General features: G+C 38.7%; 1 protein-coding gene across 1 annotated transcript; it reads right to left on the bottom strand.

Annotated features, from left to right (window-relative positions):
* Nucleotides 1-1,305: 1,305 nt before the first annotated feature.
* LOC125236552 lies at nucleotides 1,306-21,280 on the bottom strand. Its single transcript, XM_048143393.1, has 7 exons — nucleotides 21,158-21,280; nucleotides 20,366-20,464; nucleotides 17,374-17,458; nucleotides 16,639-16,736; nucleotides 12,524-12,614; nucleotides 6,390-6,467; nucleotides 1,306-1,686 (listed from the first exon to the last, which is right to left on the bottom strand). The coding sequence occupies exons 1-7, from the start codon at nucleotides 21,230-21,232 to the stop codon at nucleotides 1,592-1,594; spliced, it is 621 nt and encodes a 206-aa protein (XP_047999350.1). The 5' UTR covers nucleotides 21,233-21,280; the 3' UTR covers nucleotides 1,306-1,591.
* Nucleotides 21,281-21,707: the final 427 nt, after the last annotated feature.

Here is a 21,707-nt window from a genome sequence, read left to right as displayed (position 1 = left end):
AGATAATCACTCCCGTGTAAATAAAAGAGACACGGCGATATTGATAGCTCACCGCTGGGCGAGTAACTATAAACATCGCCGCGTCTCTTTTGTTTACACGGGAGTGCTTATCTTTTGTTCGTTTTTATAGCCGATAGCTCATAGCTACTAGCTCGGGGTGGGACCAGTGCCTTACACTAGTATTACTTCAAGCTCAGGAACTCTCACCAAATGGACAATCAATGACTATTAATGCTTTTTATGACATCTCCGAATATTATAATAATAATGCATTTTAATGTTCAATACAATTACATACTATGTCTTTCCCATCACGGAACAATGGTGTTCCGGACCTTTGGGAGGCGTGCGCGGGGCCGAAGCCAACGCGTAGAGGCCCTTTTGACACTTTAATGAAATGTAAGGGGTACACCGAGCGGATGTTGCCCTTGCCCGTACCATGGGACACACGCAGAGGCAGCACCCGCCAGGGTGTAAGGACTATTTGGAACTGGGCTATTTTGATGAAAGTGTTACATACTATGTCTTTCCCATCACGGAACAATGGTATTCCGGACCTTTGGGAGGCGTGCGCGGGGCCGAAGCCAACGCGTAGAGGCCCTTTTGACACTTTAATGAAATGTAAGGGGTACACCGAGCGGATGCTGCCCTTGCCCGTATCATGGGACACACGCAGAGGCAACACCCGCCAGGGTGTAAGGACTATTAAATTTGAGAGTTAATGGAATCTAAAATGAACTATCTTGATGAAAGTGTTACATACTATTATTATTATTTTCTAATTATTGTTCGACATATATATTTTTTTTAATTATTGTATTTGTTTGAGAGTATTTACTATTTTTAAAATGTAATATTGTATTGTACCCTAATTATGATAATTTAACTTTAACTTTGACATGTAAAATTTTTAATTTTATGAATAAATGAATATGAATATGAATGACGCTCGGTGGCTAAAATTCGCAATTGGCTCTCGGGCCAAAATGGAAGAGTGATAGAGAGAGAAAACGAAGCACGAAGTGACACGGAGTGTCAACGAATGTGATGTGCCCTTAAAAAATCGACAAAAAAACAAAGTAAAAAACAAAAATATAATTCACATACTTGAAAGATCACAATACACCAAACAAATTTTCATCTTTAGTGCGTTTTCACATTATCCAATTCGACATCGGATGTATGAAGGATTTCAAAGGCAAATATCAAAGATGGCGGCTTAAATTTAAGGAATATCGGTCCTACATCCGTTTTTTTTATATATTTTTTTTTTTATTTATTTTATTACATCCGATATCGGATCGGATAATGTGAAAAAGCACGGCCCTCCTCACTCGGCCGTCGTCTTCGCGTTAGGGGACATTTACACGGTGCGAGAACACGCATGCGAGTTTCATTAGATTGCGGTATTTGTGTACTGAATTGTCTGTATAGTCTAGACGGTCAACCAAATGTTGGCACTAAAAATAGCGGCAAATTTAAAATGTAGTAGCAATTGTCTTCATAAAACGCGTGCCTTCCTAAACCTTGACATTGGAGGCGCTCGTGTAAATGGGTCCTTACTCGCACTGGACGTCTCGCATTACTCGCACTACTCGCACTCGGCCTCGTGCAGCAAGATGGCGCGGCGGACGTATCTGAAGTGGTAGAAGCTGAATACCACCACGAATGAGAAGAAATATACCACTGGAACAAGAAACATCTGATCTTAGAACAAATTAAACTATTTTCTCACAGAAAATACTTTAATTTATATTTTTAACCCCCGACGCAAAAACGACGGGGCGTTATAAGTTTGACGTGTCTGCCTGTCTGTCTGTCTGTCTGTCTGTGTGTGTGTCTGTCTGTGGCATCGTGGCTCCCGAACGGATGAACCGATTTAGTTTTTTTTTTGTCTGAAAGCTGAGTTAGTCGGGAGTGTTCTTAGCCATGTTTCATAAAAATCGGTCTACTATGACGCGGTCGGAGGTTTTTTCAGAATTTTAATTTTGTGGTTAGGTTATTCAAGTAGTCTTGCACTACTAATACTATAAACATTAAATAAATGTCATGTACAAAAAAAATACCAATGTCTCCAAGTGTTCCAGGCTGTTGCCAAGCTCTCGCTAATTGTGTCATATATTTGAATATTTCGACCCTTGCTTTCGTGTACCGATGGCCGAGTGGTTCAGGCATCCGTCCGGTTAACGGAGTACGCTGGTTCGTATCCAGCTTGGAACACTTGGAGGCATTGGTAATTTTTTAGGGTTCCGTAGTCAATATACCCTTATAGTTTCGCCATGTCTGTCTGTCTGTCTGTCTGTCTGTCTGTCCGTCCGTCCGTCCGTCCGTCCGCGAATAATCTCAGTAACCGTTAGCACTAGAAAGCTGAAATTTGGTACCAATATGTATATCAATCACGCCAACAAAGTGCAAAAATAAAAAATGGAAAAAAATGTTTTATTAGGGTACCCCCCTACATGTAAAGTGGGGGCTGATATTTTTTTTCATTCCAACCCCAACGTGTGATATATTGTTGGATAGGTATTAAAAATGAATAAGGGTTTACTAAGATCGTTTTATTAATATTTTCGGAAATAATCGCTCCTAAAGGAAAAAAAAGTGCGTCCCCCCCCTTCTAACTTTTGAACCACATGTTTAAAAAATATGAAAAAAATCATAAAAGTAGAACTTTATAAAGACTTTCTAGGAAAATTGTTTTGAACTTGATAGGTTCAGCAGTTTTTGAGAAAAATACGGAAAACTACGGAACCCTACACTGAGCGTCGCCCGACACGCTCTTGGCCGGTTTTTCTTCGTATATAACACTAGCCTTTGCCCGCGGCTTCGCTCGCGTTAGAAACAGACAAAAAGTAGCCTATGTCACTCTCCATTCCTTCAACTCTCTCTACTTAAAAAATCACGTCAATTCGTCGCTCCGTTTTGCCGCGAAAGACGGACAAACAAACAGACACACACACTTTTCCATTTATAATATTAGTATGGATTTATTTAATGTTTAAGAAACATCCAATTTGAACTTACTTCGGGGTACTTAGGGCTTATTTATACAGTGTGCGAGCTCACCTACGGTTTCAGTTACATTGCGGGCTGGTTAAGGTAGGTGTGTAGATACTTTCGTTTCGACACATCCATAAAAATACCGCAATGTACTAAAACGTTCTCGCACCGTGTAAATAGGCCCTTACACTTCATTTTAATAGATCAAAAAAGACGTAGCACTAGAAAAACAATGTGAATTGGGTTTTACATTTATTTGTTTTTGATTAATTCACTTAATTGCTATTGTGTAGATTTATTAGAAGTAAGAAAATAGACTGCAATCGGGTTTCACTTTTAATTTCTCGGTCGTTTTTGGTCTTGACATTTATATGATTCGATGTATGTATGAGTCATTGACAAGACAACTGAAAGATGTCAAAGATATATCAATAGGTATATTACATTATATGACGACATTAGACTTTGTTAGCTAACTTTACACCGATCTGAATAGCCCTAATAAATTTACGTGATTTGCAAGCCTATCTAATATCCATCCCTGAATCTGTAGTTGTTATTAATAAATGTTATATTAGTCCTGATTATAGCAAATACATGACCGGCATCCATCATCCAGTCATCAGTCATCTGCACCAATCAGGTTTCATTCCGCAATTAGTATAATGTGCTCAACGCTGTATCGGAATACGGCCTTATTCTGGATTGGCTAGCTTCGAAAAAATTACTCTTTAACTTTTGATCGCGTGGTTACAGTCTAATAGTATTTTATGCAACTAGCGTTTAAAAGAGGTCAAAAAAGGCGAGTGGCGTGGGTAACAATTTGAGGCGAAGCCGAAAATTGTTGATAAAGACGCTACGAGTATTTTTTGACTCAGTTAAACACCGTTGCATACAATACTTTTTCTACGACCATGCACTTACTTTTGTAATAGTTATTTCGTCGAAATATACTCTGTTTTCTGGATTATGATTTATGACACAGTTTGACAGCTTGAAAAACATGCCAATGGTTTTTTTTCTAGGTTGTTAAGTAGGTAGCAATGTAACGCACTGCATTAAGACCCAAAAACACACTGATACAGATGCGTTTTTGCGTCTATAGATTTATCTTGACATCTTTTATGTAGGGTTTTGCCTGCGCTGTGGATTTGGATGATGGTTTGTATGTTTTGGTAATTATGTAGGGTTATAAAGATAATATTTATTGTCTTCGGTTACCGCGATAGTTACTCATGAAATAAAACTATGGAAACGGATTAAATCGCGTATAATGAATTTACAATTCATCCCGACGTTTCGAACACTTTACAGCGTTCGTGGTCAACGGGAATAATATTCTAATAGAGAAGATGGCTTTACTTTACCACCGGCTTGGGATCCAGTAGTACATCTGATAATGGAACAAGCACGACGAAGACTGTGAGGCATTTGTGTTGTATGGTGTTGGACATTTGCAGTTTGTTTTTGTCAATTTTGTGTTGATTAATTGTTTTTCACATAGTAATGGTAAATTTTTTGAATATTGTATAACTAGCTTTATTTATAGTGTGTGAACCTGCCTTAGAAATCTATGTTCTTTATGGTCATGGTTCTTTTTGCACATTGTAATTTTTCCTCAGTCACCCGTTGACCACGAACGCTGTAAAGTGTTCGAAACGTCGCGATGAATTGTAAATTCATTATACGCGATTGAATCCGTTTCCATAGTTTTATTTCATGGTTATAAAGATCTTATGCGCGGCCCTATAATTGACGAATAACAATACTGGAGTAGAAAAATGCACCTCCCGAATAGTGCAGTAAGTATGATCAGCGTGAGTGATCCGACAGATCCGCGTCTGCCTTAACGCGATTGACTGAATTTTTTAATAATGAGTACATTTGGATAATGAGTGGGAACGTTGGTCGATAGTATTTAATATAAACTCAAAAAGATGTCATAAAAACAAAAAAAAAACAACAAAATCCTCTGATGGAAGAGGCTAAAACCGGCCAATGTGGCATAGGTTACTAAGGTCAAGTTCTATGGCATAAGCACGCAATATTCAAAAGGTACCTTTCACTTTACTTTCACGAATTCACGAAATGCATTTAAGTAATCATCTTCTCGAATAGTGCAGTATGATCAGCGTGAGTGCAGTGCAATCAGCCGGAGATCCGACAGATCCGCGTCTGGCTTAACGCGATTAACTGTATAATAGTCCATTTGAATAATGAGTGGGAAAATTACCGGGTGGCTATATAATTGAGATTTAATAGGAATTTGGCATTTTAGTGTTGGTGACTATAATCTTGAAATATATTTGACGACCGGTCTGGCGCAGTCGGTAGTGACCCTGCCTGCTACGCCGCGGTCCCGGGTTCGAATCCCGGTAAGGGCATTTATTTGTGTGATGACCACAGATATTTGTTCCTGAGTCATGGATGTTTTCTATGTATATAAGTATTTATATATTATATATATCGTTGTCTGAGTACCCACAACACAAGCCTTCTTGAGCTTACCGTGGGCCTCAGTCAATCTGTGTAAGAATGTCCTATAATATTTATTTATTTTTAACCCCCGACGCAAAAACGAAGGGGTGTTATAAGTTTGACGTGTCTGTCTGTCTGTCTGTCTGTCTGTCCGTCTGTCTGTCTGTCTGTTTGTCTGTCTGTGTGAACCGATTTAGATTTAGTTTTTTTTTGTCTGAAAGCTGAGTTAGTTGGGAGTGTTCTTAGCCATGTTTCATGAAAATCGGTCTACTATGTCGCAGTCGGGGGTTTTTTCAAAATTTTAATTTTGTGGTTAGGTTATTATTTATTTAAACAGGGGCCCATTTTTCGAAGCTACAAGTTACAATTTACAAGTGGTACCTAGTCAATGTCTAATATGACAAGTTGGAAAGAGAGCTGAAGACCCGGGTTCGATTCCCGGCTCGGCCAACAGTGGGCCTTGTTTTTTCTTTCGTGTATGGTATCTATTTCCATTTATAATACCATTTGACCCTTGAGAAGTGAAGATAGTTAATAATGTATTTTTCTCAAACATGCAATGAAATATTGTCTTTACGTTCCTTAAAATGGGCTGGGAAGTATCGCTTTTTGGGCGCAACAACTCGAGAGGACTGTAAAGGAATTTCATATTATTTTTTAGGCCTAGGCCTGCAAAGTAACTTTTTTTTATAAAATGTTGTCCTTTAGAGCATTTTTTATTTATTTCATTGTATGTTTGAGAAAAGCACTATACTTACATGCCTCGGCGTGAAAACGGATTCCCGGCCTCATATCCCTATCCGGCCTCGCTCGCACGCTAGCTCGGCCCACCCCACATACCCACTTGGCCGGAAATCCTCATTTTCCCGGCCTCTGATGTAATGTACTATTGTACGACTGCGGACACTTACCGGCACCGAAAAACGTGAGCAGACCGCTGACGCACGCCAAGTTAGCTAGCCGGTGTTGCTCATCCTTTATTTTAGGAGCTGAAAAAATAAAAACCTACTTGTAATACACCGTGTTTTTATCGATTTCCATTGTTTAAGGGAAGGTTCTTTAGATCAAACAAAATGGATTTCTCAATAAGAAACTATCGTCTTAACTCTTAGTGCGTTTTCACATTATCTGATCCGATATCGGATGTCGGACCGATATCTCATACATTACAGGCGCCATCTTGGATTTTTTCTATTGAAATCCTTCCGACATCCGATATCAGATCGGATAATGTGAAAACGGTCTTACGGTTATCGAGTTATTAAAAAAAAATCATTACTGAACACGTGTGTGACAGCCTTTACCAATTCCAAATGTTATTTGTATTGACTTTTGACATGTTCCGTCAATCACTTTGACACTAACTTCAATGTTGTGTTGTGTCTCTCACACTAATTAATTCATTTATTATGTATGAAAACGATGTAAAAAATGTTTGCGAATTTCACTAAATGTCAGTGATCTACAGGCTGGTTCTTGATAATGAACCTAAATAGTAGAAAACTAGCCTATTGTTGACATGAGTGACATGACATGAGAGATAGTGTTAATAATTTCTAGTGGAAGTTAATTTTATTGTTTTGATGTTAATGAACGCCCCTTATAATATCCGTGACTAATCTGGTAACACCGTATGGTTGGGGACTGAAAATCAGCGGTCTCGCTGAGTCTCATCCATTTTACTGCACACACATCTGTAATTTTACTTACTAAGTTTTTATAAGTTCTTATATTTCTATATCGTGCTGTGTTGGTAAATAAATATCTTTTTCTCAAACATGGTATGAAATATTGATGTTATGTGCCTTATAATTGGCAGCGAAGTATGACGTTGCAGGTGCGGCTAGGACGATTGATAGATAATGGAATTTCATACAAACCTTGCAGGCCAAGGCCGGCAAAGTCTTCTTTTTTAATTTCCAAACACAGATAATTGTGACATAACATCCAGGTATTTAGCCAATTAAAAAAAAATATAAGGGGCTTTATAGACGTGTCGACTGCAACTGGTACGGACCCTACACAATATTTGAATTTGGGGTGCGTTTTCATACAAAAAAAATTTTTTTCGTTTTTTTTTTAATTTTTTGTTTTTTTTATAGGCGTATACGGGGTATTAAAGGGGAACGAAAATTCGATTATTTTTGCGCTACGACGCACCGTTTAGGAGATACAGCCATCCAAAGTTACTATTTTCAGTAGACTTTATTTATTTCATACCATGTTTGAGAAAAGCACTATACATACCTCGGCGGGAAATGGGGTTGCCCGCCTCAGACCTATCCGGCCTCGCTTCGCTCGGCCGTCTATTATGTCTTCGGCCGGCAACCCCATTTGTCCCGGCCTCTGTAGTAATGAACTATTTTTATTTTATAATATTACACCCAAAGTACGTTATTCGATCCGTAGGTACCCATATATTTCATCTGCTGACTGCACAACAAATGAAGATATACCGAGTTTGCGAAATACCTACATCTTCCAACACAGACTGATTTCATTTATCTCGTCCCAATCCATTGATCTATCAGAAAACCAATCACGTTCAAATACCCTTATTTTTTCTTCAGATTCAGCATAGCCAAGGTCACAATGGCTTATACTTCGTAAGCATATCGTAACTGAGCGTCTCTTTTTTTGGCATTTTTTGTATTTTTATTTTTTTTACGAAATTTGAGGACAATTTTATTGTATTCAGAATAACGAGCACTTTCTATCTCAATAGGAGACAAAAAGTGTTCCAGAATTCTCATACATTTTTGTTACTTTCCTCTTTTGTTATCTCATACAAAATGTATGGTAAATGGTAACAAAATAAGAATAAATCTTATGGGACCAGCTGAAGCTAGTGATTTTGAGTAGAAATAACATAAAATTTGTAAAAATATCACATTAAATACGGAACCCTAATAAAAAAGGTGACTAAATAAGAAACGCTTAGTTATACCCATCGCTCTTCAGTGTGCGTAGCCGTTGCACAAACGCTCACGATAATATCTCTTTCGCAGCTATCTCTATCGCTCTTGCATATTGGCGCGACAGAGCCAGACTACATTTCTGCGGCGTTTCGTGTCGCAGAAGAGCATTTCTTTTTTTTTGCCACTTTTAAGAAGTGTGATATTTTTGAAAAAAAATATGCTTTCTACTCAGAATTACTAGCCTTTTCAATCCTAGTAGTTAAAAAAATTGTCCCATACGATTTTTTCTTATTTTGTTACCATTTTCCGTACATTTTGTATGGGGTAACAAAAGAGGAACGTAACAAAAATGTATGGAAATTCTGGGACACTTTTTGTCTCCCAGTGAGATTGAAAGTACTAGTGATTCTGAGTACAATTGACCTAAAATTCCCTAAAACAATAAAACAAATATATTGGCAAAAAAAAAGAAATGCTCAGAAATGACATTCGGCTACGGGGCCTGTAGTGGCGCGACAGAGACAGACTGCTTTTCAATCGCGTGGCGTCAACTACTGTCACCGGCTGACCGGCAGGTATTCTAAAGATTTCCATAAGGAAGGAGACTTTATTGCTTTGAGTTACGGTTGTGTGTTTTTGTTTCTTTCCTCGTCGTCAGCAAATATGGAGGGTGCGGGCTGACTATTGATTAGACGTGTAATGAACCTAAACACACTGGAGTATTTTAACCGACTTCCAAATCTCAAGGGAAGGGGTTCTCAATTCGTCTGTATGTTTTTTTTTTGTTTTTTTAATGTTTGTTCCTCGATATCTCCGTCGTTACTGGACCGATTTTGAAAATTTTTTTTTTGATTGAATGTATATGCATACAGATTGGTCCCATTTTTCTCAGAACCCAGTTCTGGTCGTGGGATCCTGGAGAAATCGAGGGAACTCCTCAAATCTGAAAGGCATACATATGGTGATTTTTGTGTTTTTAAAGGAACAGCATGCATTTACGTACGGAACAGTGACATTTGGTGCAGTGGAACTCCTGATGATGGTCAGAATGGAACTCCTCAAATCTGAACGGCACACTTATAGTGACTTTGGTATTTTTATAAGAACAGCATGCACTTACGTCCAGAACAGTGACATTTGGTGCAGTGGAACTGCTGATGATGGTCAGAACGGAACTCCTCAAATCTGAACGGCACACTTATAGCGACTTTGGTATTTTTATAAGAACAGCATGCACTTACGTCCAGAACAGTGACATTTGGTGCAGTGGAACTGCTGATGAAGAGTGAGCCGCCCCTGGTTAGAGTTCGGTTCTGATAATCATTCTCATCTGTAAGTACTTCAGAATCATCCAAATTTCAAAATCGGTTCAGAAATGACAGAGATATCGAATAACAAACATTAAAAAATATACAGACGAATTGATAACATAATCCAACATTTGAAAGTATTTATCACCAGATCCCCAAAGGAAGGCGGTTTTTTTTTTCTTAAAAATTATGTATTAAGCCTTTGAGGTTAGGTTCAATGATCTTTGATTGATTGCCTAGAATTGCTGACGCTTTTCAAAATTATGTTAGTCTTCCCATCAAATATTTTATACTTATACCCCATGTATTTTTGTATTCCATTAAATTCGACATGTTGGTAGGCTCGTTATCAGGAACCACCTTTATATCACTTTTAGTTAATTTCGCAAAAAAAAATTTTATTCATCGTTTTGACAGATAATAAATAAATTGTTTAGTGTGATTGACCCTTAGGAATAATATTTAAGTTAGTGCCATGTGATTGACGGCACATGTCAAAACAAATAACATTGGGAAGTGGTAAAGGGTGTCACACACGTGTTCAGTAATTATTTAAATTTTTTTAATAATTCGATAACCGTAAGAGTTAAGACGCTGGTTTCTTATGTACACTGAGAGAAAATACAACCAGTTTTCATGTTCGTTCAACAAGTTTTTTGGTTAAAATAGCGCCTACGTGCTCTTTGGTTCAAACAACAAGCTACTTGTCATTTGAATCGGCAATATATTTGAATCAACAAGTGGATTTTATAAAAACAACCTGACACATATTGTTTTAAACATACGTTTGGCTGATTCAAACGGATAAACCGCAACAAGTCGAACTTGTTAAATTCACAATGCAAATTTCTCTCAGTGTAGTGAGGTCACAATCATAGCAGCGTCATACACTCGCACATAGATAGATAACCTTTAAAGATCATTAAATTAACATTAAGATATGCTACCAAGAGTATCAAGTAAAATCATAAACCTTTGAAATAAGAGTATATCCTATCTGAAGTGGATACCATGATAAAACCCACATTAGTCGATAATTAGATATTACCCTAGTATATAAACCCGATGTGTCTTCAAATAAATGTTCAGTTGATCCCTGAGTATTGACTTGTCATTTACTCCAAGTAGTACACATACATTTCACTTAGATAAATTAATTGTATTTGGTATTTTAAAGTATTGCTTAAAGTTAAAGGAATTCAATAAAAACAGGTTGTATGTCAGTCTTAAGTTCTCCACATTAAACTTATAGTCTTTTTTTTAAGAGAAAGAAGAAGAAGAAGAAAATTATTGTCTTTATCATGTGTAATGTACTTCTCTTTTTTTAATACTTATAAGTATCAAACTTTACACCTATTTTTTTCCTTTTCTTAATTATAAATGGGCTTACTCTTGGCCACAGACTAGCCAAAGGCAAAGACGTGGCCTACGATGGAGTGAGCTCGCCCAGAAGCCTGGGTGCGTAGCCAAATGGCACAAACGCTCACGAAACGAAACGATACTAGACATCTATCCCTATCGCTCTTGCGTATTGGCGCGACAGAGCCGGACTACGTTTCGTTTTCGTTTGGCGTCGGAGAAATGCCATTCGGCTACGGGGCCTGTTCACCCTTGATTTGAAGATCGCCGGGTTATTATGTCGTCACTACTTTTAAAAAAACTTGTATCTTCGTCTGTCAATGAAAAGAAAATGGTAGTAAGTATGTATGGAATGCATATAGACTTACTGCGTTTTTGACTTTGAGGAGTAGCGTGAGATACGAGATTTTTTTAAAGTAGTGACGATGTGCTTTTCGTGCTCGCATACCGTCCCTGCTACACTGCTACGTGTTACGGCGTAGCAAAGATGCTACGTTTCTGTACAATTGTGCGTCCGTATTCTATCCTAATAGGAGAAAAAAAGTGTCCCAAGGGTTTTTCCCATTCCAGTACCATTTTTTTCATACATTTTGCATGGCGGTAACGGAATGGAAGGTTTGAAAAATGTATGGAAGTCATGGGACTTTTATTTCTCCTATCAGGATCGAAAGACCTCGCGATTCTGAGTATGAATTGAGTAAAAAATACCTATGTTACAAAAAAGTAGGGTGGACAACTTTGAAAAAAAAATGGGCCATTTATAGGTAATCGCGGTCACTGTCCTATCTCCCGAGACTTCGATTTAGACACGTATTTTGATTAGAACTACCATTTTATACTCAGGCAATGTTTGGCAGGGTAGGCGAAGTAGCAGCAATTTGACGGCACTACAGTACTATTGGTACATTTCACTATCTCGACTTAGTGCCTCGTCACTTAGTCAAAATATAAATATAGACAGCGTACTCCTATCCTAAGGCCCTCTGTGGATAGACGTGTCCATGTGCGGCGGTTATCGCTTACCACCAGGCGCTCCGTCTCCTCGTTTGTCTCCTATACACCCTGTTTTTATTGAATTCCGTTAACTTTAAGGGAAGGTTCTTTAGATCAAATACAATTAATTTTTATAAGAAACTAGCGTCTTAACTCTTACGGTTATCGAGTTATTGAAAAAATAAAGATAATTACTGAACACGTGTGTGACAACCTTCATCAGTTTTGACATGTGCCGTCAATCACTTGACACTAACTTGAATGTTATTCTTAGGGGTCTCTTACACTAATAAATTCATTTATTATGTATGAAAATGATGAAAAATTTGTTATTGCGAATTTAACTAAAAGTGATATACAGGGTGGTTCCTGATAATGAACCTAGCTACGTGTCGAATTTAACGGAAAACAAAAACAACACGGTGTATAAAGATAGAAATTTGGCAATTCTTTATGTTTGCTTACCATCTTTGAACCTTCCGCATGAATTGTTGATCTTGAAAATCCCCAGTGTGACTATACCCATCATAACTATTAGTGCCACCAACAGGTATACCTGAAAACAAATAGACAAGTGAGTATCAAATAGTATTTTATGCAACCGGCGTTTAACAGTTGGTAACAATTTGACGCGAAGCCGAAAATTGATAATAAAGACGCCACGAGTATTTTTTGACTTAAACACCGTTGCATACAGTAATTTTTCTCCGACCATGCACTTTTTTTTATTTATTATAAATGGGCTTACTCTTGGCCACAGACTAGCCAAAGGCAAAGACGTGGCCTACGATGGAGTGAGCTCGCCCAGAAGGTGCCTTCACTCTCGATTTGAAGGTTGCCGGGTTATATGAGCTCGGAAATATAGCCGCTACTTACTTTTTAAATAGTTTTCTAGAATGACTTTCGTGAAATACACACTGTTTCCTGGATTCTGACACAAAATTTGAAAGCTTGAAAAAACACGTCTATTGGTTTACATATTTTTTTCCTGGGTTGTTAAATTGGTAGCAATATAACGCATTGCGTTATAAATCAAAAATACTCTGCTACAACGCCTATAAATGCGTTTTTGGAGAATAGACAATAGATTTGTCTTGACAACTTTTATGAAGTTTTAAAGATCTATGCACGACCCTGTAAATGACGAATAACAGTAATAAGTCCTCCTCATCGGTTTCTATGACGGCGACCTCAACAAATTACGGATTATTTCGCCTGTTATGGGCTCTTATGTGGCTGGCCAGGGCGAACTTGGTCTTAAAGATGGTTTTGCAGGCGTCACAATAGAGTTGGCCAGACGTATTGTAAGTACAAACGTAGGAGGGCTTTGGTCTCTCTTTGTGTTGTTCGCGATTGGTACCTAACGCCATGGTTTTACTCAAACGATAAATAAATGATAGTAACGGGGGTCAAAAGAGCCTACTTGGGAAGACGCCGTCCTGCTGGTCACCCAAAATATCGTTGGGCGGATAGAGTGGAGGCAGACCTCCGTGAGCTCGGCGTCGGCGAAAGCTGGCGCGATACCGCTCAAGACCGAGCAAAATAGCATGCTTTTGTGTTGGAGGCCAACACTCATTTTGGGTTATCGCGCCAGCCAAGTAAGTAAGTAACGGGAGTACGAAATAGTATTTTATGCAATAGGCGTTTAAAGGAGGTCAAAAAAGACGAGTAGCATGGGTAACAATTAGAGGCGAAGCCGAAAATTGTTATTAAGACGCCACGAGTATTTTTTGACTCAGTTAAACACCGTTGCATACAATACTTTTTCTACGACCATGCACTTCGTTTTTAATAGTTTTGTTGAATATTTTTCGTGAAATTCAGACTGTTTCCTTTATTTTGACGCAAAGGTTTGCACTGTCAGCTCAGCTGCCTAAAGCCTTCCCGCGCACGCGCGCAGTACCGTTATAACAATGCGTTGCCATGGTTACAGAGCCAAACAATGCGTTTTCAGTTTTTTCGATACTGCGCGCATGCGCTGAAAGCCGTCGGACGCTGGCTTTGGGAATAGACTTTTAATCATCGTTTTCAACCGGTATTTTAGTGCCAATGAGACTCAAAAATCGGCCCCCAGTATGGGAGTAGGAAATCGTAAGTAAACCTTCTGTCAGTAATATTCTGTGTCATTTATCTCGGGGTTTCGAGTGGTCGCACACGGCGGGGTTTCCGTCGTTTCGTACACAGGACGTGATAACATTGGTGCTTAAAACGGGACATGAGGTGTATCTTTGGGAAATAGTACAATAGCTGTTTACTTCATTGACGAGAAGGATCATAGAATGGACCCCACCAAAAGAACCGGGAACCCGAAAGAAAGGTCACCCAAAGACACGATGGGAAGACATATTCAGAAAACGACATGGGGAAATATGGAGAAGAATAGCTCAAGATAGAGACATTTGGAGAACACTGGGGGAGGCCTACGCCAAAGAGGCGACTTCCATAATTATAAAAGATTAATTTATTCAATATAAAGTAGTTGTTAAGGTGGCATCGAATTTATAATAATAATGGAAATATTTATGAATCGTAAGAATGTTTTAATTTAATTTAATATCAAAGAATTGTCATATAATGGAAAATTGATTGATTGAATCTTTATGATTAAAAAAAAGTACTAGTCACTTTATCTTACAAATTTTAATTATATAGAAATAATGATTGTTACAAATTAAAAATAAATTGAAGATGATGCATGCAAATGAAATTAATGTTAATTATGGTAGAATAAAGGCTATTTTTTTTTAATTATTATTTTGTTTACTTCATTGCACACCTATGATCAGTAACAACTGAAGAGTCTGGTACGTAGCCAAATACACAAACGCAGCAGTTGGCGCCACCTGGTGGGATAAAATGTCAGTGTGCCTCCTCATTGGTTGTAACAAATTGCTACGTCTGTACGTCCCTTTAAACAGGCATCTTCTGGGCGAGCTCACTCCATCGTAGGCCACGTCTTTGCCTTTGGCTAGTCTGTGGCCAAGAGTAAGCCCATTTATAATAAAAAAAAAAACCGCTCACATATCGTTATAGTGGCTAGCAGTCTCGCCGCTCTTCAGTATTAGTGCGACAGAGCCAGACTGCGTTTCGATTGGCGTCTAGCGTCAACCTGTAACCGTCAGTCTATTTTTTTAGGTAGGTGAGTATTTAGTATTTTTAGTTTAACGTTTTTTTTTGTATTTTTACAATATACTAAACTATTTTATTGGGTGCTTACCGGCAGGTACAGGTAACTCTGACAAGGAAGGAAAATCGTTTTAAGTAGACACAAAGATGTATAAAAAATTTTGCAGTAAGTAAACAAGCACACCGGAAGCTGGGCACGGCCACAGTGATTGACTTCGGAAAGACGGAGAATGAATTTAAAATTTAATGTAGAAATTATTAAATCAAAATTTTGAAGAAACCCCCGTCCGCGACGTTGTGGACCGATTTTCATGAAACATGGCTAAGAACACTCCCGACTAACTCAGCTTTCAGACAAAAAAACTAAATCTAAATCGGTTCATCCGTCCGGGAGCTACGATGCCACAGACAGACAGACAGACAGACAAACAGACAGATAGACACACAGACACGTCAAACTTATAACACCCCGTCGTTTTAGCGTTGGGGGTTAAAACAAGAGTTAAAAAATTTGCTCCCTTGCACAACAAAGAGTTAAATAACTTAATCATCTTATAAAACAAATATTTCCTTCCTTGAGTTATCCCATTTCGACCGGGTGTTATAAAAAATCTAACGTCCACTTTGGCAATCCTAAGATTTGCCGAGGACACTAGTTCACCAGTTTTTTTCATCTGACTTTTTGACTAAATTGGAAAATTAGCGTAGGTAGCAGTGGCGGGGCGTGAAAATTTTCGTAAGTAAAGCCGGAGTTGTTTTGTATACGCTCCGAAAGAAACTGGACAATTTTAGGGAACCTGTGGGGAATCGAGTTGTATCGACGCCCCGCCACTGGTAGGTAGACAGTGGAAAAACTATGCCCATTTTTTAAATTCTCATATCATAAACATGAAACAAATGTCATATAAAAAGAAAAAGTGACCAAGGCCTCCAAGTGTCCCAAGCTGGAATCTAACCAGCGTCCTCCGTTTAGTTTTCATAATATCATCTAAAGTGTAATAGCTGTAAACACATTGTATGAGAAACTGGTTGTAATGTAAATCAACGTTTTCAAGTAAATAAAGACGGGTACAAGATGTCTGAAAATAGCTACATTTGTGCAATAAGTAAATAAGCACTCGGGAATCTAGGCACGGACGCGGTGATTGACTCCGAAGCGACAGCGAATGAATTTTAAATTTAATATAGAGGGAATATTTTAAGATGGTGGTATTCTACAACTTGTTCGTAGCTACCGGCAAATTAGTATTTTACCATACACGTGCGGAAAAGACTAAATTTGTAGAAATAAAAAAAATAGCCTATGTCACTATCTATCCCTTCAACTATCTCCACTTCAAAAATCACGTCAATCCCTCGCTCCGTTTTGCCGTGAAAGACGGACAAACAAACAGACACACACACTTTCTCATTTATAATATTAGTATGAATATTATTTAACTTATGACACTCACCAGCATAGCCTTGCAGTTTTCGGTAAGCGCCACGACGATCAGCAGGAGACCAGCGCCAGTGACTCCGCTCAACACCGCACCCGTCGCCAAGCTGACTACTGTTGATATACAAGAAAAAACATAAACATACATACATAAACTCCGTATTTAGAAAGGTAGGCAGAGTACGTACAAGTTGACGAAAAAAATTGTGATATTTCTGTGACAAATTACTACTCACTTTTGGTGGGAAGTGTCTAAAACCTGCTAATCCTGAACTTAAGTTATCCCAAGTGAACTTGAACTTGGTAGGAACCTACCCTCTTACCTAGGAAAGTTTCTACTCTACACTGAGAGAAAAAACAAACAGTTTTCATGTTTGTTCAACAAGTTTTTTGGTTAAAATAGCGCCTACGTGCTCTTTGGTTCATACAACAAGCTACTTGTCATTTGAATTGGCAATATATTTGAATCAACAAGTCGATTTTATAAAAACAACCTGACACATATTGTTTTAAACATACGTTTGGCTGATTCAAACGGATAAACCGCAACAAGTCGAACTTGTTAAATTCACAATGCAAATTTCTCTCAGTGTACTTCTTCAAATAAATAGGTTAAAATGTGCATGTCATATTATCCGATCCCATATCGGATGTAAGAGCAATATCCTACATATAAAAGGAATCTTTGAAATCTGCATTTGACATCCTTCCGATATCGGATCGGATCAGGCGGAATCGCTCTTATACTAACGCTGCGTAGTTTGTGTATGGTGGATCTCATCGTACTGCCGACCGTGGGACGTCAGTAGTGTCAGCAAAACAGATCCCACAAGAACCTGCAATAATATCTAATTTGCATACATATCGAGGGTTGTGACTCAATCTCGTATCGCAGATAAATAAATAAATAGGTAAATATTATGGGACATTCTTACACAGATTGACTGAGTCCCACGGTAAGCTCAAGAAGGCTTGTGTTGTGGGTACTCAGACAACGATATATATAATATACAAATACTTATACAGGGTGTAACAAAAATGGTGGTGATCCGTTTAAGGGCGTATTCAGTATCGTATTCTCATCAGGAAAAAATAGGATAAAAATTTTTTTTCGCAAAAAAATTTTTTATCTTTGTATGGAGATTCGACCGATTCGCGCGGCCCGGCTCATATAAAAGTGAAAATTTTTTTAGCGAAAAAAAAATTTTCTTCTACTTTTTCCTGATAAGAATACGATACTGAGTACGCCCTTAAATGGATCACCACCTTTTTTGTTACACTCTGTATACATAGAAAACATCCATGACTCAGGAACAATATCTGTGCTCATCACTCAAATAAATGCCCTTACCGGGATTCGAACACGGGACCGCGCTAGGCCAGACCGGTCGCAGATCAATGCTTACTACAATATTAAGTGTTATACGAGTTTGAGTGAAAAAGCAAAAACAAGTGTTTCAGTCACAGGCCCACCGCTTATTTATTTATTTATTTATTTATTTAAACTTTATTGCACAAAATATACAAAAATGTACAAATGGCGGACTTAATGCCAAAAGGCATTCTCTACCAGTCAACCATAGGCTTATGGCGTTTATATATATTTACGATATCGAAAGTCATGTCAGAATAGTACATTACATCAGAGGCCGGGAAAATGAGGATTTCCGGCCAAGTGGGTATATATGATAGGGATACGAGGCCGGGAATCCGTTTTCACGCCGAGGCATGTATAGTGCTTTTCTCAAACACACAATGAAATAAAAAAAAATGCTCTATAGGACAATATTTTATTAAAAAAAGTTACTTTGCAGGCCTAGGCCTAAAAATAATATGAAATCCCTTTACAGTCCTCTCGAGTTGTTGCGCCCAAAAAGCGATACTTCCTAGCCCATTTTAAGGAACGTAAAGACAATATTTCATTGCATGTTTGAGAAAAAGCATGTTTGTAATTTCAAGAAGGAAAAGTAGTTGTTTAACGCTTTCAGGGTACGTAGCCGAATGGCACAAACGCTCACGAAACGAAACGCGCGTAGATATCTATCTCTGTCGCTCTTGCGTATTGGCGCGACAGAGCCAGACTATCTTTCGCGGCGTTTCGTTTTCGTTTCGCGTCGCAGAAATGCCATTCGGCTACGGGGCCTGATAATAATAACACCCAAGCTAGCGAAAAGCTCCAGAAATTTTCGAAGGGTGAAATTTCGAGCGTTGTTGTGTTTGGAAGGAGCGAGGTTACATAACCTTTGGTATCACGTAAAGAAACAGAACTTTTTCACAAAGAGTTTACAACGATACACGGCTAGGCTTAGTGGTATGAATAAATCTTGTTTTAGTGTCACGCGGACCAACGGCGCGTAGCGATCCGCACGACCTATTTTATATGAAATTGATGTTGTCGTCCGTTCGGACTCGTCCGCTTTAATACTATAAAACACTCCCTGTGTACAGTCAACCAATTGGAACCCTAGGCCACTGTAGAACTATGTCATAGTCACCTTATAAATCAGATTGTATAGCCTGACAAGTTTTTATTTGACCCTCGCCGCGTTGCGGATTTTCAGCTGAACTAATTTCTTTTACTGGCAAGGATTACTATTTGACACCCGTTGTCGAAAGTCATCGAATGTCAGTGATGTAAACATGAAGCTAATTTTTTAAATTTTCTAACGGTTTCATCGCAATTTTGTCCAAAATAATATGATTAAAAGTGAAAATAATTATACTACCTATAAACGTGATAAATTACTTACAACAAAAAAGGATGAAGGATTCGACAGCATTTCGATACCAATGTTCTGAAATTGGTTATTGACAAGTCCGGGACTGACAGTGTATAGTGCGGTTCTCCTGTATTAATTTGTTGGTTTCGCGTTTAGCCTAATATATTTTTTGTTCTAATTTAAGGTGTCTGTAGCTCTGCCGTGAAAAATATGTATAGAAATAAGGAGGCCGTTCCATAGGTTCAGTACAGAACAAGGTCCCACGAAAAAAGAAAATAAACATCGATGACTTCGATTAAGGCACAAGATTCATGGATTTTAGGCTGTGCGGAAAGAAGTAGCGAGTCTTAAAACCTTGCTTTTTAAATTTTGATTCTCTAAAACCATGTTTTAATTTTCTACAAATATTAACGGGTAACCAGTACACGCTGTCCCCAATACGTATGACGTCGGCACATTATTGCCATATGAAAGCGGTTTGTAGCGACACTCTTTCAGGGTCAAATAAAATCTTGTCAGGCTATAAGAAATCTCTTACTGCTTGTCACTTTGACATGGTTGTAGAGTGGCCTAGGGTTCCAATTGGTTGAATGTACGTAGCCGAATGCACCAACGCTCACAATAACAGATGTCATATATACCATAGATCAAGCAAACATATATATATACCTACTTAGCGTATGAAAAAACCACTGAGTTGACCGTCTTTAATCGCAGCTTGCAGCTTTCGGGCGTCAATTTTTGTAAGTTGATGTCAACAAAAATGCCTCGTTACGCGGACAGCCGAAACTAAAAGCTCGGCCACACATGCGCGTTTTGAGAGCGTAGGAGGAGCGTTAGCGGAGTTGCGCCCAGTTGACGCCTTGACGCCAGCGGGAACTAACGAGCGCGGATTGCGAGCGGAACACCAGCGTTCGTCTGGCGCACTGCTATCATTGCGCTCCGCTAACGCTACGCTATCAAAACGCTTTATGTGTGGCGGAGGCTTAAAACCAACCCAAGCCCAACAAAAGTTAGTATGACCTGGGCAAATGCGATAAGTAGCACCCCCGGGAACAGATTGCAGACTCCGCAGCAGCTCTCGAAGTGGCAGCCAGGCTTGTGCACGAGGAAGTGAAGAGGCTGCACAAACACATACAATACAATACAATACAATACAAGAGCAATTCCCGAATAGTTTGTACATTTGGATCACGTCTCCGATTTTGATAAAAATTGGTAGGCTGATAGAGTCCATGATGCTGAGCAAGATCCACTAGGTTTCCCAAAATGCCCTAGGTTGTTTGTATGAAACTTTCTTTTTTTGTTACCGAAAATGTATAGAAATCTGCAAGACAATCATGGTCGCGCGATGAATGATAAAACATCGGGCCGTCCCTATCGCACTTACAAATAGACGGCCTGATGTTTTATCATTTATCTCGCGACCATAATTGCCCGCCTGGTATATAAACCGGGATATAGACCGTGATCTTCTTTTTGATTTTTATTGAGGTCCCGATATTTCGACGCAGTTGAATGCATCGATCATGATCACGGAAAACTGACGAAGGCAGCGCAGGCTAGACAGCGTGCAATCTACCCTCCTTCGCGCGCGTCGGCTGCGTTCACTTTCAGCGTTACCACTGGTCGCATTCACCCTCGATGGTCTGTTTAAACACACTACACTCACAGTGTCACTACGTTTGTTCAATTCTGACTTCACTGGTTTTCCGGACAAAAACCAAAATGGTAATCACGGTCTATATTCCGGTCAATATAAGTCTAAACATAATAAATGGTGTTTACGAAATAGATAATTTTAATAATTATTACCTGAACAGTGCTACGACTACTGTTTCTTTTCTTGTCGCTGCTTTTCGATAAAACTTCTGTGGTGCTCTTGCGCATGGCGATCTGTTTAATATCTTTTACTAATCAAGTAATCACTAAACTGCTAGAATATCCTAAAATACTGAAGATTAAAATAAACTACAGACTATTTTGACATTGACTTCAGTGAATGTCATTATCGTGAGCTTTTATGTCATGCTGTGGTATAATGTCTATGGTTTTGACCAGTATTTATGCTAGTATTAACGGGACCGTGAAGTTTGGATCCAAAATATTGTGTCGTAAGCAAAGAAATATGTCGTAAGGGTCCCAAGCAAGTCCCAAGGGCTTCGGTCCAAGGCCTGTTAACCTTAGTAAGATAAGACCTCTTGTAATGCGCATGTAGTAATTGGTCGTTCGTGCCGTGTATCCCAGGAATAATTTAAAATATTTTCTTTTCTCCTAACTGTTACTAAGTCCGGCCTCCCGGCTTCAGCTAATAATACCTCCTTGTGCAACTTATTTCTAGCTTTCTGGCCACTGATATTTTCTT

Source organism: Leguminivora glycinivorella, chromosome 19 (assembly GCF_023078275.1).
Source record: "Leguminivora glycinivorella isolate SPB_JAAS2020 chromosome 19, LegGlyc_1.1, whole genome shotgun sequence".
Lineage (NCBI taxonomy): Eukaryota > Metazoa > Arthropoda > Insecta > Lepidoptera > Tortricidae > Leguminivora > Leguminivora glycinivorella.
The sequence above is the reverse complement of the archived record's forward strand: the minus strand, read 5'-3'. Positions and strand labels throughout refer to the sequence as shown.